The 22,233-nt window shown below is 42.2% G+C and overlaps 1 protein-coding gene across 1 annotated transcript in view; it reads left to right on the forward strand.

Moving 5' to 3' along the window:
- Positions 1-22,233, forward strand: part of LOC121853344 (cilia- and flagella-associated protein 161-like) — a 93,854-nt gene that overhangs the window by 65,975 nt on the left and 5,646 nt on the right. The window contains exons 2-3 of the mRNA XM_042347412.1: positions 20,633-20,710; positions 21,046-21,130. Of these exons, the coding sequence (XP_042203346.1) occupies positions 20,633-20,710; positions 21,046-21,130 (163 nt within the window). The remainder of the gene's footprint in view (positions 1-20,632; positions 20,711-21,045; positions 21,131-22,233) is intronic.

Consider the following 22,233-nt stretch of genomic DNA (forward strand, 5'->3'; position numbering starts at 1 on the left):
GAGGATATGGGCGTGGCTGTATGTGCCTCGGAGTTTACACGTGGGGAAGGGGCATGGAGGCGCTAGGGCATGTGTGGGCGCGTAGCTGCAGGCAATGGGTGTGGGCGCATGTGTAAGGACATCGGGGTGAATGGGTGGGGACATGGGGATACACTGTAGGCGCATGAGTGTGGGTATGGAGGTAGGGCGTACAGGTATGGGTGTGGTAGACAGTGGGGTGACCTCAGGTAGGTATAGCCACACTGCCTTCAATCGTAGGTGTGGTCAAGTCCTTCAGCTTCCTTATCGTTCCGCCTTTTAGTAAACCTCCGGGTCATCTTTTTTACCCCCTGAAGGACAGAGCACACGGGCAGACAGACAGACAGACAGAGAGACAGACAGACAGACACCCTCAGCCCAGGGAAGCAACTCACCATATTCGAGGCGCTGGCAGGGTCCCGAAACCACACTTATCTTCGGAGACAGAATTCCTTCACTCAAAAGTTGCGTTCACTGTTGAGGATTCCCTGTAGCTTAATCTTCCTTATACTAAATGGAAGGTTATTGAGGATGTTTATACCTCTTCTGATTAGTAGTGAGTTTGTATTGCTCACTCTACCTTCTCGGTGCTGGCAGGTGTTGTGCAAGTTGATATCCATAATTTTCACCGATTAATATAATTTTTTTTTCTGGTACACGTTGAATTTCCTCATATTCCTTGTGGAGGTTTGTGTACAGGTCGACTTCCTTATTCTTTCTGATGGAGATTCTTATTGGTCGAAATTTTGTGGGGATGAACTTCTCTTATTTCTTATTGGTAGAGAGGATTTAGTGAAATAGAATATATCTCGTTTCCAGTGGCGGAGGATTTTGTGCCAAATGACGTAATTTTGTTTTTGTTGGTGAAGGTCAAGTGAGATTGAGCTTTCAGTATCGTCATCAGTACAAGGTTCAATGTTAGCAAATTTTCCATATTATTAATAGATGATGACCGGGGTGTGTGGGTGTGGTGTGGGTGTGGGTGTGTTAGCAGGGAGAGGTGGGTGGGGTGTGGGTGGGGGGTAGGTGGGTAGTGGGTGTGGGTGGGTGTGGGGGGGTGTGGGTGGGGTGTGGGTGTATGTGGGGTGGGGTGTAGGTGGGGTGGGGTGGGGAGGCGGACACGTTTAAGCTATGTTCATGAAGGGGAAAATATCTCTCATCCTCACCTCACGAAAATTTCCCAAGAGTAAAACTGTGACTCATAATTAAGCAGCTTTAACCTTAACATGGTCAACAAACCAGCGGGACGAGAGATAACCGCATTAACTTAACACAACAAGTTAATCTTAATCCGCTAAATCAGTTCACTTGTCGCTTCTATGTACATCTTAATCTTACTTAACCTTCAGATGTATTTTAGACACAACAAAATAAATCATGGCTTCTGTAATGTCTTTTGAACTTTTTTCTCACTATATAATTCCTTTTCATTTATAGTGGATAAAAGGAAGGCAAACTGATGATCATAATGAGAAAAGTTATCACATATTTTAGGTATAAACAAAACACCAAACAGACGCTGGTGAGTCAAGGAACATTCAGTAAATATTGGGGTTTAGTCTAGACCAGGTAGTACAGGTCGTCTTATAATCAACAGCAACCAATAATACTTCAAACACCTCAAATATAATACCTGGCATAATTGATAATTCACTTAATAGTAATTTGGTCCCTTAATTACAATAACACATAAACAGGTAATTATTTGCTTTTAATTATAACTATTGTAGGTGAATAATTATCTACATCACGTCAATTGTACCTCGGAAACGACCCAATTTAAGTTCAATACCTCAATAGCATGTGACTCCTGACCCCTGAGACGCACTGTACCGGGAAACTAATCTAGAGAGGAGATAAAGAAAGCCAGACCTCGAGCGTAAGACAAATTCATTTCTTCTCAACGACGGTGACGCTGAAGTAAGGAAGTGACACCCTATTGTTTCTTGGTGGAAATAGAAGAAAAAATGGAAAGAAAGAAGAAAATATTACAATAAAAAACATAATGTCATTGCCCATTAGAATTAAAAGTGACTGACACAAATTCCACCCCGTTAAGAGAGATACCGGGTCTAAACCACTGCCTCCTCCTCATCCATTACTTCCCCACCCACTGCTTGGTGCCACCCATTAGTCCGTACCCACTGTCACTACCAACTAAATGCACCCACCTTCACCACCCACCGTCACCACCCACCATCACCACCCACCGTCACCACCCACCATCACCACCCACCGTCACCACCCACCATCACCACCCACCGTCACCACCCACTGCGTCTACCACCATCACCACCCACCATCACCACCCACCTTCACCACCCACCGTCACCACCCACCATCACCACCCACCGTCACCACCCACCATCACCACCCACCGTCACCACCCACCATCACCACCCACCGTCACCACCCACCACTACTAAGAACACGTCATTACCTCGCCAGGTTTTTGTACGTCTGACAGCGAGGCCCCGGAGGAGAAGTGTTGTGAAGTGATAGTAGGTCGAGCAGACACGCCAGCACCAGTCCTTGATAACAGAGTGAATGTTGACCTTTCTGATACATCATCCCTCGTTAGGTTAGGTCAGGTTAGGTTAGGAATGATCTTCACTTAATATGTAAGAATGTTGTCAACTAAAATCTAAGGATGCTGTTAGCTTAATATCAAAGAATGCTCAAAACCTAACCTAACCTAACCAAAGGCGGTGATCCAGTAGTCCACTAATCGCTAGAAACTTAACTCATGAAGGTGTGGCCTCCTGCTGCCTCACGCCACACCCTGTGAATGATAAGGTCTGGCCGTGAGTTGCAGTCACTGGGGGTTCGTGGACATCATCATTTCCTTAAACTTATCTGATCCAACACGGAGTTCACTATACAGTACACAGAAACACGATATATATATAAACCTAACCTAACCTATCCTAACCTATCCTATCCTAACCTATCCTATCCTATCCTATCCTATCCTATCCTATCCTAATATCTACGGACGCTGGAAACCAAATATCAAATCACTTGGTATATTAATAAACCCGAACGTACGGTAATAAACCTGTTATCCAAGGACGTGCGGTAGTCAGCTTCTGTATCAATGAAAATTTACGTGGCGGGAACGACGCGTGACAGGTTACAGGGAGAGGGAGGGAAGGAGGTTGGTTACAGGGGAGGGAGGAAGGGGTTGGTTACAGGGGGAGGAGGAGGGTTACAGGGGAGGAGGAGGGTTAGAGTTAGGCAGGGGAGGGAGGAAGGAGGTTAGGTTACAGGGGAGGGAGGGAAGGAGGTTAGGTTACAGGGGGAGGGAGGGAAGGAGGTTAGGGTTATAGGGGAGGGAGGGAAGGAGTTAGGTTACAGGGGAGGGGAGGAAGGAGGTTGGGAGGGAAGGAGGTTGGGTTACAGGGGAGGAGGAAGGAGGAGGTTGGGTTATAGGGGAGGGAGGGAAGGGTTAGGGTTACAGGGGGAGGGAGGGAAGGAGTTGGGTTACAGGGGAGGAGGGTTACAGGGGAGGGAGGAAGGAGTTGGGGGTTAGGGTTACAGGGGAGGAGGAGGATTGGGTTACAGGGGGAGGGAGGGAAGGAGGTTAGGAGGAAGGGGGAAGGGGGGGAGGGGATCGCTATACACTTGACATTGTACAGTACGTGCCATACAAAGTGATAATATAGCGTATTTATTTTCTTACTTGTTCGGGTGATATCATAAGCAATTTTTTGGTTTAGCTAAGAAGGTAAAGTTTGGACACATGAGAAACAAAGGACTTGAGAAAAAAGTTTAATCTTTTATTTAGGTCTTGATTCACTGTTACCTTTCCCATTCTGTCTCCAGGTGAACGAACCACTGCTTATAACGAGAGATTTACTTCAGTGTACTCAATAAATGATGTTTACGAGAGAGAGAGAGAGAGAGAGAGAGAGAGAGAGAGAGAGAATAAACGTGTGTGTGTGTGTGTGTGTGTGTGTGTGTTTGTGTGTGTGCTTCTTACAAGGTTTAGCTGTAGATCAACACCCCGGGACCATGAGACACAGTAAGCATCACAGCGTGGCTCGTAAGATACTGAATTTGACCCAGCGAGGGGCAGATGACTCTCACGGTGCTACCTTATCTATTACTGCTCCTCTCCCACACACTCTCCTCCCACACTCTCCTCCCACACACTCTCCTCCCACACACTCTCCTCCCACACACACACTCTCCCTTCACCATGACCACTGCTTGGACCAGTCATACACACATACACACACGTTCAATACTTTAAAAGGAACAAATGCAACACAACATTTATACACTGATGAGAGTGAAAGTGGATAGGTTAGGTTAAACGTCGGTGGGTCCAGAGAGTTAGTGAGTCTCAGATACCAAACGCTTGAATATATAATTAACAGTGGACCTGACCCCGAGAGTTTCAGCGTAATAGACAAAATACAAAATTCTTCAATAAAAAAAAAACTCTCTCTCTGGATTTCTAAACATATTTCCCTGGTTTTTCTTTATCCATCGTAATTATGAATGTATGAACGTGTGGTAGCCTTAGTAGAGTTATTATGGCCACGTTCTTCGTATCGTTGTTTGGGTGAGAACGTAAGATGCATTTTCACATCAGCTGGGGGATGGGGAGGAATTAGCCTACATAAACAGTACAGGTATTTGGTAATTTGGAATAGGCTATCATATAATAGAGTCACTGATTTGAGGACGAACTAATGTGTTTCACGAGTGTTGCAAAATATCAACAAATGTTTCCAAGAACACAACCAGGCGTGTTGTTTTTGGTAGGAACGCAATTCTCTTCCTAATAATGATAAGGTCAGTGACACGAACGCACACACACACACACACACACACACACACACACACACACACCGGAAGTTTGTGTGACCTTCGGCAAACTTGATTCCCATCTGATTCCACTGGTAACTGTTGTCTCGCCAGGTTCAGTGAGAGTTTTTCTAGAGGAAGGATTAAAATTATTTCCAACACCCACTGAGATATGGTGGTTTTTCCTGACAATGATTATTTACGAAGATCCTGACAACTGCGGATTCAGAGTTAACAGCCAAGAATGTCACGCAGGATGCTTAACAACATCCTGGTGATAATTAACATGATAAATTAACATGATAAATTAACATGATAAAAGAACAAACTCAAATTAACTAACTAGAACTCCCAGAGGAAATAAATACTCTTAATCGTACAATAAATATGAATAAAATGAGTTATAATTATACAAACAAAATGATGTAAAAATAAACAAAAATTACTGGGTATTTAACTGTCCTCCATAAAAAAAAATATCCAAGTGTTTGTTTATCATGAACGAGTTTGTGTCAGTCATGTTATATTCTGCAGTCATTCTTACCTCACTGATGTATGTGACTAACAGAGGAGTAACACACCTCAATATGACTGAAATGACTTATATATTTATACAGCAGACGTGATTACCTTAGAAGTGACTTAAAGACACATGTATAACAGGACAAACGAGAATTAATGTATCAGCTAAAGATACGTACAGACCCCTTCACTAGTGCGTTTACAGGGGCTCGTCACAGACCCCTTCACTAGTGCGTTTACAGGGGCTCGTCACAGTCCCCTTCACTAGTGCGTTTACAGGGGCTCGTCACAGACCCCTTCACTAGTGCGTTTACAGGGGCTCGTCACAGTCCCCTTCACTAGTGCGTTTACAGGGGCTCGTCACAGTCCCCTTCACTAGTGCGTTTACAGGGGCTCGCCACAGTCCCCTTCACTAGTGCGTTTACAGGGGCTCGTCACAGTCCCTTCACTAGTGCGTTTACAGGGCTCGTGCGATCGTTTACAGGGGCTCGTCACAGTCCCCTTCACTAGTGCGTTTACAGGGGCTCGTCACAGTCCCCTTCACTAGTGCGTTTACAGGGGCTCGCCACAGTCCCTTCACTGAGTGCGTTTACAGGGGCTCGCCACAGTCCCTTCACTAGTGCGTTTACAGGGCTGTCACGTCCCTTCATAGTCGTTACAGGGGCTCGTCACAGTCCCCTTCACTAGTGCGTTTACAGGGGCTGCATACAGTCCCTTCACTAGTGCGTTTACAGGGGCTCGTCACAGCCCTTCACTAGTGCTGCGTTTACAGGGGCTCGCCACAGTCCCCTTCACTAGTGCGTTTACAGGGGCTCGTCACAGTCCCTTCACTAGTGCGTTTACAGGGCTCGTCACAGTCCTTCACTGGTGCGTTTACAGGGGCTCGTCACAGTCCTTCACTAGTGCGTTTACGGGGCCATACAGTCCCTTCACTAGTGCGTTTACAGGGCTCGCCACAGTCCCTTCACTAGTGCGTTTACAGGGGCTCGTCAGTCCCCTATAAGTGCGTTTACAGGGGCTCTACAGTCCCTTCACTAGTGCGTTTACAGGGGCTCGTCACAGTCCCTTCACTAGTGCGTTTACAGGGGCTCGTCACAGTCCTTCACTAGTGCGTTTACAGGGGGCTCGCACAGTCCCCTTCACTAGTGCGTTTACAGGGCTCGTCACAGTCCCTTCACTAGTGCGTTTACAGGGCTCGCCCAGACCCCTCCGCGTGCGTTTACAGGGCTCGTCACAGTCCTTCACTAGTGCTGCGTTTACAGGGGCTCGCCACAGTCCTTCACTGAGTGCGTTTACAGGGGCTCGTCACAGACCCTTCACTAGTGCGTTTACAGGGGCCGTCACAGTCCCTTCACTAGTGCGTTTACAGGGCTCGCCACAGTCCTTCACTAGGTGTGCGTTTACAGGGGCTCGTCCAGTCCCTTCACTAGTGCGTTTACAGGGGCTCGTCAGGTTTTGTGCAGCGTGGCAGACCTGTGTTTGTTTACACTCGACAGAAAACTAGTAATTGTAAATATACTATGGAATCAAAGTATAGCAACACTAAATCAAATATCTCAATGTAATGATTTGTGGAATGTTTATATGACGAGCCCCTGTAAACGCACAAGTGAAGGGGACTGTGACGAGCCCCTGTAAACGCACTAGTGAAGGGGACTACTGTACATTAATAATCATCATTTAGTTTAACAAGAACAAAAAACTTCCAGGTAACAATGTTTCCTGATAATACTAAAGACATCTGTTTTCATTCATCTACTCAAAATAAATAAAACATATACTGTATAATTATAAACATATATAGATACTCACAAGGAAAGTCATCTGCACATCAAAGGCACTAACACAATGATTAGCTTCACGGTAAACTAAAATAAAATTCCTAAAAATCCATCAACGGGATTTTCTAATTTACTCCGAGTTAATATAAAGGCATTTAACATGGGATATAGATCTTCAGTTGTTTCTAATATAACCAAGCTAGTGCTGTATAGGTTAGAGCTCTCTAGTTCGTGTGTGTTGTCAGAAAAGGCAATTTTGTACATGGGCTATGAATACCTACCTACCTCTCTAGCACAAAATAAATTGAAACTGACCACTATCAGTCGCAATGGGTTTTAATTTAAGCTCCATATGCAAATACAGTAACACGTTTCTGATAACTGGAGACACTGTAAGCTTGTGGGAGTCAACTAAACATTCCTTATAGCCATGTACTGAACGCTACTACATAACCATTCCTATGTACTTGGTAAAAACAATACCTAAATATTTCTTCATACCTCTGAACCGCTACTACTAATGTACAGTACCACTATACCTAGCACACCTTGCCCTTATTCTACACCCTAGCTAGCCCTCAGGTACACGTCCTTCGTACACTCTATCTCAGCCTTGCGCTTGAGTTACGTTTCTTTAGTTCATCTCGTCTGAAGGTCAGTAGTTCTCATCTGACGCTTAACCTATACCAAGGAGGTGGTCAGTGTAGGTTGTTGTGGGGTGAACCGCCGGGGGCCGCTCCTGTGCCCTGTAACATTTGACGAGGCAAGGCGACGTGGCGTCCTGACGGTGCAGCACCGCCCTCAACCTGCATCCTCCCCATCACTATCGGCGAGGTTGGTTACAGGATATTTTTATCTTCCTGGTGACCTTTATCGCTGCCTCTGAGTGTTCTGTGCCTGGTAGTACCCAAACACTTAATCCTTTTGCACTGTGTCATCTACCTTCCACTGACTATTCATTCAGCTTGTATCTAAGGACTTCAAACACCTCTACTTCAAAGCGTAACATGTTATAGTTTTGTACAATGAGAACCCCTCATCAATATATACCTGAACGGAGTGAGTTAATGTACACTGTGTTATCATGAGTCAACGTCCCTCATATTCTCACACAGTCAGCGTACCGTGAACCCCCAGAGGTGTGTGTCACGGTGTGTGCCCCCCAACAGGTACAAGATTAACAGTATATGGATCGCCAGGTCCCTAAAACAGGAAACCTAACTAGCGCTACACACATTAGAGAGGAGGAGAAGTTGTCCAGACAGTGAAGGTCGCCACTATAGTACCTCCCTATGAGTTTTTGTTGCCCCGTCCGTATCCCTGGCGGCAAAAAACTATAAACTGGGTTCACGGAATGTGTCACAAGGCCGCAGCCACACGGAGGGTCGGTCGGTGTGACGTGGCAGGGTTCTTGCTGTACTCTCACCTCGGTCTGTCTCACTCCCTGATGTACTGTTTATATTCTTCCAGGAGAGTAAACAACTACTCCGTCATCTAGCGTCACAGAGGCTCCGTATTCTAGAACCTTTGTAAGTAGTGACGTATATCCCGGGTGCCTGGCAGTGCTTGTCTCTCTTGTATCCATCTTCCCCTAACACAGTAATTCAACCTCACCTAACTACCGCTGGACCATCATTAATTCTTTAAAAAGTTTGTATTTTGGATTTTTCTTGTAATTATATAATACAAAACAACATCTACCTATTATGTTTAACTTTCAGTACAAAGTAAAAGATATATAGTCTCACATGGCATCAAGGCTACACGTGAGACTACATCAAAACTATCACCCTTCTCCAAACACCAATTAACAGACAATAAGTTATGCAGGCTACAGAATCTACGCATATATAACAATAAAAAATTAACTCGTTTGTAAGGCAAGGCGGTGGCGTGCGTGTGTGTGTGTGCGTGTGTGTGTGCGTGTGTGTGTGTGTGTGTGTGTGGGTGCGTGTGTTTGAGATACCAGTCTTAAAACTTAGGGTGGTACTGTCCGGTTTGTTTACCTCTGACCAGTGTTCTACCTCTGACCTATCACGACCTGGCTTGTTTGTTATAGTCATGCTTGTGGTAGGACTCCTTGGGCGTGGTGATGCTTGTGGGGGATGGATGGGCGTGGTGTCCGTGTGTCTGTCTGTCTTATTAACTATGTTAGTGCGGTAAATATTCCAGGTATAGTCAAATATTGTTTACATGTACTGTATGGCGTTTAGGTTTGTGTATGTATCTATACGCGTAATGTATACAGATCGTTCTACGTATGTTTCTTGAAGATTTGTAGCGACAGATGTGTTCATGGGTGAGTGAGAAGTGTGGGCGAGCTGTGAGGATTGTATATCAGGCGAGGAACGTGCAGTGTGTGGGTCAGCAATAGAGGGTTACACCTTCCTCGCCCTCAAAACACACACCTCGGGGCTCCTAAACCTGTTCAATATTCTCTTAAGATTATTCCAATAGTGAAGTTTACTCATATGCTGTGATTTACCGCTGCTTGGTGTGTGTGTGTGTGTGTTAGTCTGTCCACCCAAAAGAAGTAAAAACACAAAAAATGGTCACTTTTTACGGTGCACGTTGCCTTACAAGTTATTTTAAAGCTGAGGAAATTCACACTCAAGAAAGTGTACGGCAAAACGCCAAGTCATTATTGATCTTACAAAGTGAATCACCTGCTTCAAAAAATGTTAAGTTTTGTCACCTTTACCACTAAAAGTCGTTTATTTAATGACGCAGCATAAAAACGCGGTATTTAGTATCATTTGCCAAGTTTGTTTAACCTTATATAAACATACTTAAACGAAGCTGGGTGCTGGCTGGCGGATATTCTTATTTCTTGCAAGATAATACTATGGTCACCAGAGTCGGGTTTCCCCCCAATTATGTTTCACCTTTACACTCCCTCTAGTGTTGACTATCTTAACTATCGCACAAGTTTGCAAATAGATAACCTGTCAGTGTTACCATTCAGTACATAGACCAACTTGTCATTATGTAATTAACAAAGACATATTGGACAATAAACTCATCGCCGCAGTGGGGTTGGCTGTCATGGTAATACTGTAATCCGGATTCTTCATAGTTGATACGCTCAATTTTTCTCGTGGTTGGTAGATGACTCACCCAGAGTACAACACAAAATTATTTAAAGTAGTTTTAGCTCAACACCGAGAGCTTTAGGTGGTGTGTATCACGTGTACGACTTTTATTATTACTATTACAATTATTATTATACGCCATTTTTACTGTCTATTTCCTGGTTACTACAGGAGACAAAAACACGAGTGGTAGGTCACTAATATCCTGAGGGACAACAAAAACTTGTACTGCGTAAACTAGCTATGTTGCTTATTAATGCGACTACCACATATTACCATCTCTTAAAAGGGCATTAAGGCATTAGAGCAACAAGTTTCATGCACAATATGCCAACCTTATTCGGTGTTGTTCTATTTGTTAATAAGAACCATAAGATTTTACTTCCTGGGTCGCACAAAATATTTTCGTTCACGTTTTGTCTATCTCTCGAAGGTGGTGTGACAGAGGGTAGGTCCTAAGGGGGTGGTCTAGAACCTAACCCTTACACCCCAAAAAATTGCCCTGGGTAGGTCCTAAGGGGGTGGTCTAGAACCTAACCCTTACACCCCAAAAAATTGCCCTGGGTAGGTCCTAAGGGGGTGGTCTAGAACCTATTCCTTACATCCCAAAAACTTACCCTGGGGGTAGGTCCTAATGGGGTAGTCTAGACCCTAATCCTTACACCCCCCCCAAAAAAAAAATGCCCTGGTTCAATTTAATGGATAAAAGAAAAACCTTCACGTGATCTTTATTTGAGTTGCAACACTAGACACGCAAACAACAGAATTAAAATCCACAACACAACAAAATCAAATGTTTTCACAATCTGGTGATGTAAAGATGTATAGACGGATTAATTTACCATAAAAGACAGAAATGATGTTAAAATATCTGAAATTGGTAATGGGATTTTGTAATAATAAGAAAAGTTCTCTCTCCCCGGATATTGTCAAAATGATGTACTTAATACTGAAAAATTGGTTCCTGATCTTGAAGGCCAGCAGGTTGACCAACACTACTACACTAGTCTGCGATAATTTTTTTTAACCTTTTGACGTTACAACTAAGATCCTAAAGCGTCTACCAATAATATATAAGTTATAATAGAACTTTTCAATCAAATAACAAACACGAAATCCTGTTTACAAACTCTAGACTGACACAATAGCCTAAGACCTCATCTTATGGGCAACAGAATACCTTAATATCTAGGTATGACGACGGCAGCTGTACCTCCAATACGGTGTTACATAGGTGAAAGATCTAAACAATTCCAGATACTAAAACCTACAGCCCTGTATTTCTTATAGTCATATATAACCTTACCATGTATTCTAAGACACAAATAAGGCAGGTTTGTTTTTCGTTCTTGAATTCACTTCCATGATTTTCAATTGGCTGGGGTTTGTTTCTGATCCAACCAAACTAATTCACACACACACACACACACACACACAGTAGAGTAATACCACGCCGGGTCCACCATTCATCATCACGTTATCAAAACCATCGAGGGTGAATGAACGTACAAGTGTCCAAGAGAATCCTTCAAACGTGTCTTGTGACGTAACAGGTTTTGGGTCACGTTCACCAGTAAAAAGACGTTTGGTGACCATTACGTAACTGGTGTAGAGGCGAGGAAGAGGTGTAACATAAGTTAATAATGCGGGACAGGTAAAAACTGGTGGAGCGGGGCGGGGCGGGGCGGGTCATACACTCCTCTTCCACTATAGTGAACATATTGCCTCTGTGACATGTGGTCTAGCTTAACAGGATACGGAGTTGGTCTCGGTAAGTCAAGATTAGAATATAGAGTATGGTGGGCAGGGCGAGGCCAGGGGTGGGCGTGGCCTTCATCACACCTGCTCCGACCTGTACACTACAAAGGAATGTCCCTCTTTTTTTATTGTTTTTTTTTTTTGGGGGGCCTTGTTTATTGTATATGTATACTAGGAAATGAACCCGCAAGTAAATAAATATAATAACGGTGATAATAATAGTAAAGATGCTACTACTACTACTACTACTACTACTACTACTACTAATAATAATAATAATAATAAAGGGGGATATGACAGGACAGGATAGGATTACAGGGATTATTCTTAAGGCGAACTAAGCTGGGGTGCCTAATCTTCAAGTGATCCCTTACCTCTTCAGTACACGTAATAACCATCATACGAACCTTCATGTGAGTTAAAACCTAACCTAACCTAAATAGTACCTGTGTATAATAAAATGTAAATTAAGAATGAATGGATAATCAAGCCCCAGTACAGGTAGTAAGAGTCGCGTGCAGGTAATAAAGCTCACCTGCTGTTGTGTATGTTTCACCAGGTGTGGAGATAATTGCAGGTTATTAACTCACCGCCAACATAATGTGGTGACCGGTATGTTGTTGATTTATGGAATGGTTGCAGTAGGAGGTAAAACATAACGTGGACTATATTTAAACTAGGTCAAGGTGATCTATGTTCCATGCAGGTAAATTATGTAACACCAGATAATCACGAACATAAAGTCTGATACGTGTACATGAAGCTTATTTAGACCTAATATTAAAAAAAAAAACCAGATTACAGTGACCTATTTCCTAAAAGAGTCACTATGTATAATCAGATAATACACATCAAATAATGACTCCAGAAAATTATGACCTAAAATTTTCCCCCCAAACCAGGTTAAAACTACTTCATTTTTCACAGTAATTTTTATGTGGTATTTACGTGTCCATGTACAGTAGATGAGGTCTGATGGCTGTAGCATGTTGTGTTACAGGACTGATGTAATTAATCATCTTAACAGTAAAAGGTTAACGTGTAATAACAAGGTAAACAGGTGAGAAAGAGAATTATTTAGTTAAAATGGTGTTTTTATTTCAGGAATTAGTTGACTGAAATAAAACATTTTGACCGTCAGTTTAATGGTTTCCTTCATCACTGAGAAAATGCCGTGTGTTACCTGAATGACGTGTGCTACCTGAATGACGTGTGCTACTTGAGTGTCATAATTCACAAATTACATAACTCATCCTCCTGTACTTGTCCGCTGACCTTTGTGTGTGTGTGTGTGTGTGTGTGATGAATTTGACTCTCTCACGTAACACCATTCCTCTTTGCCATGACACCATTCCTGACACCATTCCTCTTTCACCTTGACACCATTCCTGACACCATTCCTCTTTCACCATGACACCATTCACAACACCATTCCTCTTTCCACTGTGACACCATTCACACAACACCATTCCTCTTTCACCAGCTGCATTCTAAACACCATTCACTCTTTCACCCATGACACCATTCCTCTTTCACCATGACACCATCCCTGACACCATATCCGTTAACAATAAATCGGACCAAAGATGAAAAATTAAGAGATCATAAAACATCCTCAGAGGCATCACTAGTCTCTCTTGTGCTGAGTGTATCTAAGCTTAATAAGAAGATATAAGCTTAAGGATATAAGCTTAATAAAGAGAGATAAGCTTAATAAGGAGAGAGATCGTCTTGTACTTCTTTATTGAACTACTTAAGTATATCCAGTTTTTATACCGAGGTAAATTATCTTAGTAAACTTTCCCTTTTAGTTCATCTTCTAAGACTCTCTCTCTCTCTCTCTCTCTCTCTCTCTCTCTCTCTCTCTCTCTCTCTCTCTCTCTCTCTCTCTCTCTCTCTCTCTCTCTCTCTCTCTCTCTCTCTCTCTCTCTAACTCTCCATTCCTCTCCTTCAACCTCCCTTTCCACCCTCCATCCCTCTCACTTCCACCCTTTCTCTCCTATACCCTCCATCCCTCCCTCTCCATTCCCTCTCCCTCTCATTCAACGACCTTCAGAGGACATACACAAGGTGAACCACACACCAGCCACCAGTCTCCTGCATATTATTAATTTTTTACATTCAATTTATTTCATGCTTCTCCACCTATGCCCGCGGAATATTTAGTCCAAGTGATTATGTCCATCGGGTTTTGTCCAAGGGTATGTGCGAATGAGGTTCTGTCCAGGCATGTATGTGTGGAGTGAGTTCTGTCCGGGGTTATGTGTGGAGTGAGTTCTGTCCGGGGTTATGTGTGGAGTGAGTTCTGTCCAGGGTTATGTGTGGAGCGAGTTCTGTCCGGGGTTATGTGTGGAGTGAGTTCTGTCCAGGGTTATGTGTGGAGTGAGTTCTGTCCAGAGTTATGTGTGGAGCGAGTTCTGTCCAGGGTTATGTGTGGAGTGAGTTCTGTCCAGGGTTATGTGTGGAGTGAGTTCTGTCCAGGGTTATGTGTGGCGGGGCGTTGGTGTCTCATTCGAACTCCAGTCAGAAACCAATTACTTTACGACCCCGGACCCGGAACCGAATTTTCATGGTTAGCTTAATTTAGGTTAGAATGAAGATAGGAAGGGGTACATAAAGTAGGGTTAGGACTTGGTTAGATTAACTTGTGTAAGAACTATATTAAATTAAGTTACATCTGGTTAAATTCCAGAGTATTACAGCACCTTTAATATCACATTTATATTCTGAAACATTATGAATTCAAAAGTTAGCGATCTAGATTATCCAAACTTACAGTCTATGCGGGGTGTAGGTGGAGTTTAACACACACACACACAAAACGAACAATGTATCACCAAAACACACACACCTTATATTGGACCTGCCCATAATTGTCATCATTTAGACGTAGGTATACCTTGAGTTAATGCAGGTATAATAGTCACCTCTAGGGCGGTCAACCCAATAGTCAACAGTAACAGTACAACCAGAACAACCATTCCTACTACCCTGAACACCAAAATACTGCACCTCCGTCACTTATGTAATGGAATATAGATAATTTATTTTTTACTGGAGTCGCCAACTGACCAGCAGCGCGTGGGGGAACTTACCTACAAGAAATATACGGTACCCAAAGGTCTACACTTGTCTATAGTATAATGTAGCTGGCGATAATAGGTCTTAATTTATTGTAGGATAAGGGTGTCGGTAGTAGTGTAGAGAGCAGGTAGGGCTGCCCACACCCAGGCAAAGGTCGGTAGGTGAGGTATTGGTACAGCCACAGCCAGCACCGCTACGCTGCCCGGACGCTGCTCCCCTAAACACACCCTCGCTACTCCTCTAAACACACCCTCGCTGCGCCCCTAAACACATCCTCGCTGCTCCCCTAAACACCCTCGATGCTCCCCTAAACACACTCGCTGCTCCCCTAAACACACCCTCGCTGCTGCCCACCTCTGATACTGTGCTCTCCATCCATCACTGTCAATATATACTCATCACCTTCACTACTCACACTATCATATACTGACGTCATTTAAAACTTCTGTGACTATCATATATAAAAAAAACTTACCATAAATCCTCGACTAGTACTGTACGTTTCTCAGCACGGTGTTAGGGCGTTAGAATAGATATAGTCCTCCCTGTTATTCCTTATACCTATTGATAACTAAAGCAATAAACTGGGAATACACTTCGTACACTATAAAGGAACACTAACCTAACGCTACTTGGGATTATATTAAACTAAATCTAACAAGTTTTTGCTACTGCTGGCGACCAACCAACCCCCCGCCACGCCACGCTATACGGCCAAGTATGTGGGTCTTAACTCCGGCTAATAACCACACAATAAACTGATTTTAATATCAAATTCGTCTGAAAAATTCGATGTACCGGTCAACATAACAACTCCGGTTAAAAAATTTTCTTACGGTATTTGTTCGAATTTTCGCGTACAAAATACCAGGACGTCCAAACGATCATAAGGCTTGAGGTAAGGACGAACGGGCACAAGGAACGAACACGAACGGAACGGACCGCGTGCATTCTTCAATCCCTCTCCCAAGATAACGTGGGATAATTCTATTTGTCCCTCATGTGCCAGCCGCCAGCTCTACACTCCACCACTCATGGGAAACAAGTTTTTCCCAGTGATACCTTGACTGATCTTCGAGCGTGTCTTCAAGTAGTCAATGAAAATATATTGAAAGTTTTACCTATTTTGAATCAGAGGAGAAGTCAGGGCAGGTCCTTTGACTCCACAGGATGATAACGTGACAGGTGGCGGCGCCCGACTGAGATACCTATCACCTGGGGTAGACAGGAGACAGACAGGAGTAAAGGCCTCTCTCTCCCCTGAGTTAAGAGTTATGAACACCCATAACCCAAACAAATAACAATGCCTTCTCATCAGTTGTGGTATGTGGATATTTCCCGACAAGGACAGAGGAGTTTAGCCATCAGCCTTATCTGTCAGTACTCTCCAGGGTTACCACCACCACCACCACCACCACCACCGCCGCTCTGGATGTTGTGGCGAGACAGAGAACTTGCTTACCTCTACTAACAACCTTGTTCACTGTGATATATAATATTATGAAGATCACTGCTGATCAATAATGGATGACGGTGGATGATGAAGGATGAAGATGATGATGGATGATAAAGGTGATACTGGTAAATAATAATGGCTGGATGACTGGAAGAGGAGAATAACGATAACAAATAATGATAAGAAATGAAGAGCAATAATGTACGTACGTTGGTGACGACAACAACACCAACAACAACAACAACAACAACAATAATAATAATAATAATAATAATAATATAATAATAATAATTTTATTCAGGGACACATTGTGTACTTAGTTCCCAGGTCTTAAAAAACAACCCATATATTATTATTATTGTTATTATTATTATTATTATTATTAGTAGTAGTAGTAGTAGTAGTTGTAGTAGAAGTAGTAGTAGTAGAAGTAAAGTAGGTGTAGCATTACGACTGGCCACTATTTCACTCGCCCGTGCACCATGTGTCCCTGTTGACTCCTGAACAATCACGTACACACCACAAATCATTCCTCTTGGCGAGTTTTTACCTCATGTTTATTTTGTGTCTCCTCTTACACTCCTTTATAGTTCCTCCCCTCCCCTCTATCACTCTCTCCCCATCAATTATACAATCATCCCGTCAACAAATTTTATCAGTTCACGAGAAAATTATGTTTGACGTCACTATATTAATGTTTGTGCTAATGAGTGTAATATATTCTGGCTTGTTGATTACACTAATGTTTGTTAATTACACTAATATTAGTTGATTACACTAATGTTTGTTGATTACACTAATGTTTGTTGATTACACTAATGTTTGTTGATTACATTAATGTTTGTTGATTACACTAATGTTTGTTGATTACACTAATGTTTGTTGATTACACTAATGTTTGTAGTCTGTAATAAATGGTTGTTGCTTGTACTAATGTGTATAGTCTACAGTATATCAACTGGTTAATGTTCGTAATGTTGAACCGCAGAATATTTCTCACTAACCTAACCTAACCTAATCTAACCTAACTCGGCCACTTTACATTATGTTAGGTCAAGGTCATGTCGATTTTGACGGGTCGTTGTTTGTCCTAGAGATACAATAAGATTCGATCCAGCTATGATGACGCCCCGCCAATATTTACCGTGGGACACACCCAGAGACGGACTAACAGCTAATACCCACGCTATTGACACTGGTAAGACTGGTTAACTATAGCACTGTCTTGTTACAATAATCTAGGAAAATTCAGAGTACAGTAAAGGAAAAAATACTTAAATACGGTAACTTAGAAGAGGTCAAGTATGGTTTAAGAAATACAGGTTTATCTCAATACGAATTAATTTGATGTTAAATAAACGTAAACCAAACTAATATCTTGGTGGGAACAGATAAAGGTCTAATTAAGGTTTGGTCCAGTGGCGTAACCCTGTGTTTACCTCCTGGGTGAAACTACGCAGTTAGAAAGACGTTAGGGGTTAGGTTAGTTTTTTCTGGGCGGGATGTAAGGCCGGCGGTGAAGAGCGGCCTCTGACTAACTGTTCAAGAATAAATAACTTTTACTTTCTGCCCAAGAAGGAGCGAGAGATGTCAACAGTGATGATCATACAGCTTTTAATCAATTGCCTTAACAGTCTGTAAACAACCAACAATTTCTAGGTTAGGTTAGGTTAGGTTAGGCTAGGCTAGGCTAGGCTAGGCTAGGTTAGGTTAGGTTAAACAAACTGACCTTCAATAACCTGGCAATGGTGACCGGAACACATTTAGAGTACTTGTAACACTGACAGGTTCCAGGTAACAGGTCCAAGGTAAAGTGATAGTTTAAATCCTTCTTTTTTTTGCACTACTTCAACCAAGACGTTTTAATTATGCGTGGTCAGTCTGTAGTGTTCCTCGCTATTATACCTCAGCGAGTGTACTGGTTAAACACAAGAGACAATTACTTAATGCAGGGATTCTTAACCTTCCCCCCATCCCATGAAGTATTGAAGTATTTAACCTCTTGTGTGCTGAATAAAATCATCTGGCTTTAACCAAATGATATAGTGGTTAACGTTATATTTACCCCCAGACAAGAATAGGAGGATAATGTGTCTCTGGCAAAATTTCTCTAAAGTTAGCTGATCTAATTTTCATGTCGATCCTCAGAGTTTCTCAAGGTAATAAACAAACGATAATTTACACGAACAAATATAAAGGTAAAGACAAGAATGACCCTGAACGAGCTGAGGCCAGTTAACGTGATAATAAGGGTTAATTATGATAACCAAACAAGGATATGAGGTATGGTCGAGTCTGCTCTCAGTAGTACATCATTGTTTTACAGCCGTTGGGAGTAAATAAATAAAACTGGTTTGGATTAGTGACCAAAATCACCAGCCTCCTTAACTGAACGATTAGTAATAACACTCTAGAAACTTCCATCACGTTCAGGGTGAGAGAGAGAGAGAGAGAGAGAGAGAGAGAGAGAGAGAGAGAGAGAGAGAGAGAGAGAGAGACTTCAGCGTTCCAAGAGGGTCAACATCAAGTGTAAGATGTTTTATCTCCTCTCTACCCAGTCTCACGAATCTCTCTCTCTCTCTCTTTTATTCAGTACATACAAGTAACTTCAAAGGGACTTGAGGAAGGTTAACGAGACCCGATAAATGCTTCCCAAATATTCACCAGGCACATCCCTTTGCTTCTTAAGCCTAAGAGAGATTAATTATGTTCAGTGTTGTCATGATTTTTTTTGGTTATTATTTTACATATTTTGTATAATCATTTAAAATAGGTTAGGTTAGATTAGTACTACATACTGTACACTTAACATACAGTACATCATCTTTTTTGCCCCAGTAACTGTTAACTATTTAGGTTTTTATAACGAGTTGGTGGATATTTCATCATGCCAAAGACACCACCTGAAGCCGGACCATCCAACAATACCTTCCTATACTAACATATTTGAACCCGAACTCGAACCCATTTGACTGACAGTTAACTACTATAACCAATACACCACTGTAACTACCATCAGCAGGGCATATTGATCAACAACAACACATCATCTTATTAGTGTTCTAACTAATCATTCTAAATCATTGTTCTAACTTATGTTCTATCTTGCCAACTTATTTTTACCAGTGTATTCAAATGTGGTTCGTAATTCAAAGCATAATCATAATCAAGTGATATCAAAAAGGTGTTTATTATATAGAACACACACACACAGGTCTTGATACAGGGACAACAAGGATAACCACATTGGTCTACCTTACTGGTCTATACACACAGTACAGGTGTTAGATAATATTACCAATGGTGAAGTGATGAACTAGACTGCTACGCCATCATATTAATCACAGCAAAAAACCAAGATAATATATTACCTAAACTGATCACTGCCAAACGAGTTATAGGTAAAAAAAAAATAAGTACTGTTTATGATATTAAATAAGAAAATCACGACAAATAACACAATAGTTAATATTTTTAGAACATTTTGCCAAGTGCCTCCTACAACTATGTAAAATCTACGGGTATTATATTGACTCTTTGGGTATATATAACACTGTACATTGATCCTCTTCATGGTATTATAGTGTCGTTTAACGGAAGAACCAGTGTCAATGTTAAATTCAACCATTTATTGTTAATGTAGAGTTGTAGACTACAGAAATACAAAATAATATCAATATTTACAATCCAGCAGAGTTAGCGCTTGGATGAGTTAGGTCTCATAGAAAACGGACTTTATGGGTAAACGCGTGTATTTTCTATGCTGGATTTAGGTGCTCGCTCGCGGCAAATTTCGGGCCAAGTCAACCGTGCAGTAAAGAACTAAGGACATCCTATTATGCCTTTAAAAAAAATAACTTATTTTAAAGACCTCCAGGTGTAATAATTAAGCCCCCCAAATTACTACTAAGCCTCATTCATTATAAATACTTCCAAAGCGACATACAGTATACACCCACACAGTCATACACACAAAACGGATATGAACACATTCTCTTCTCTAATTTACATGTGTTACTTATATGAACCATGAGTTACAATGTCAGGAAGTAACAGATGGAGTGTTGGTGGATGTCTTGGTAACTGTTTATGTTAACCCCCTACAGGAGCTGCGGCAATCAGCAACGAGAAGTAGGAATGCTGAGAGATACTTCCACGAGCTGAGTGCTGCCCTATTGGAGGAGGTGAGGCTGAGGTGATGGTAGGGGGTGATGGTGGGGGAGGTGTTGGTGGGGGAAGCGAGATTGAGGTGTTGGTGGAGGGGACGAGGCTGAATTAATGATGGGGGGGTTGGGGGAGGGGGAAGGTGTTGATGGATTGTGAGAGGTGTTGGTGGAGGCGAGACTGAGGTGATGATGGTGAGGGAGGTGATGATGGAGGTGAGCTAAGGGTGATGAATAGTGATAATGTCACAGGTGGAGAAAGAAGAGATAGTGATGGTGAAGGGAGAATGTTGGTGACAGGTGGTGGAGAGAGGAGTGATGGTGACACAGGAGGTACAGATAGTGTTATCCCACAGGCTGAGGTCTCAGTGTGCCCGGATGGCCTTCTTCACTTCGGCGACTCCGTCATCATCCACGTTCCCGTCGTCCAGCCTCACAAAGGTCAGGCTCCAACTCACAAAGGTCACGCTACAACTCACAAAGGTCAGGCTACAACTCACAAAGGTCAAGCTACAACTCACAAAGGTCAGGCTACAACTCACAAAGGTCACACTACAACTCAAAAGGTCAGGCTACAACTCACAAAGGTCACGCTATAACTCACAAAGGTCACGCTACAACTCACAAAGGTCACGCTACAACTCACAAAGGTCAAGCTACAACTCACAAAGGTCAGGCTACAACTCACAAAGGTCAAGCTACAACTCACAAAGGTCAAGCTACAACTCAAAAAGGTCAGGCTACATGATTGTTTAATACCTCAGTTTCTAGCCTTGTAACTTTCAGGTTCTCAATACCGGTACAGTACAGCACCTTCTGTATTTGTAAACTAGTGTGTGTAGTCGTGTTAGCGCTCTGAAGTTTACATTTTGCCACTGACGATTTTTTTTTTTAATTTGGGAGGAAAAAATACCTGTTGAATTTGTTGGAAACTTTTGATCAATACTATAGAGATGTTGACTTTTTTCCTCGCTACATCTGTTGGTTGCTAGTGTACTGTATCGACGAAGCTGACATATTTAATGGATATAAGAAGACAAATATGGACTAGAAATTAAATGCTGTATAAATGCTGCATAGAGGACAAAAAAACGGTTCCCATATCAAAATTTAACCAAGATATAAATTACGGTAGGAAACAGTAAAGTCAAATGAATATTTTTGTTTATTTGGGAAGTTACGTAAGTTGATAAATGTGAAAGAAACATTACATCACGAAGAGATTAAGTAAAAAAATCCCAGTATTTAGTAAACCTAGAGATCTATTACAAGGGGAAATTAATTTAATAAAAAGGATCTCGTAATGTTACATAAGGTCACCACTATTGTATAAGGTTCAAGGTTCCATAACACCAGATGATTCACGTTTAGGCTCGACTGCACTTGACGTCAACCAGTCCCCCTGAACCTCACCGTCACAATGTTCGCGGTTTTCTGAGCTTATTTTTTTTTAATCTTAAATATATTGTATCATGTTACAGTTAAATTCGCCGTCCGGACAATAACAGTAAATAAGAAACACTGAACTAAATTAAATAAATATC

Source organism: Homarus americanus, unplaced genomic scaffold (assembly GCF_018991925.1).
Source record: "Homarus americanus isolate GMGI-L3 unplaced genomic scaffold, GMGI_Hamer_2.0 scaffold20597, whole genome shotgun sequence".
Classification (NCBI taxonomy): domain Eukaryota; kingdom Metazoa; phylum Arthropoda; class Malacostraca; order Decapoda; family Nephropidae; genus Homarus; species Homarus americanus.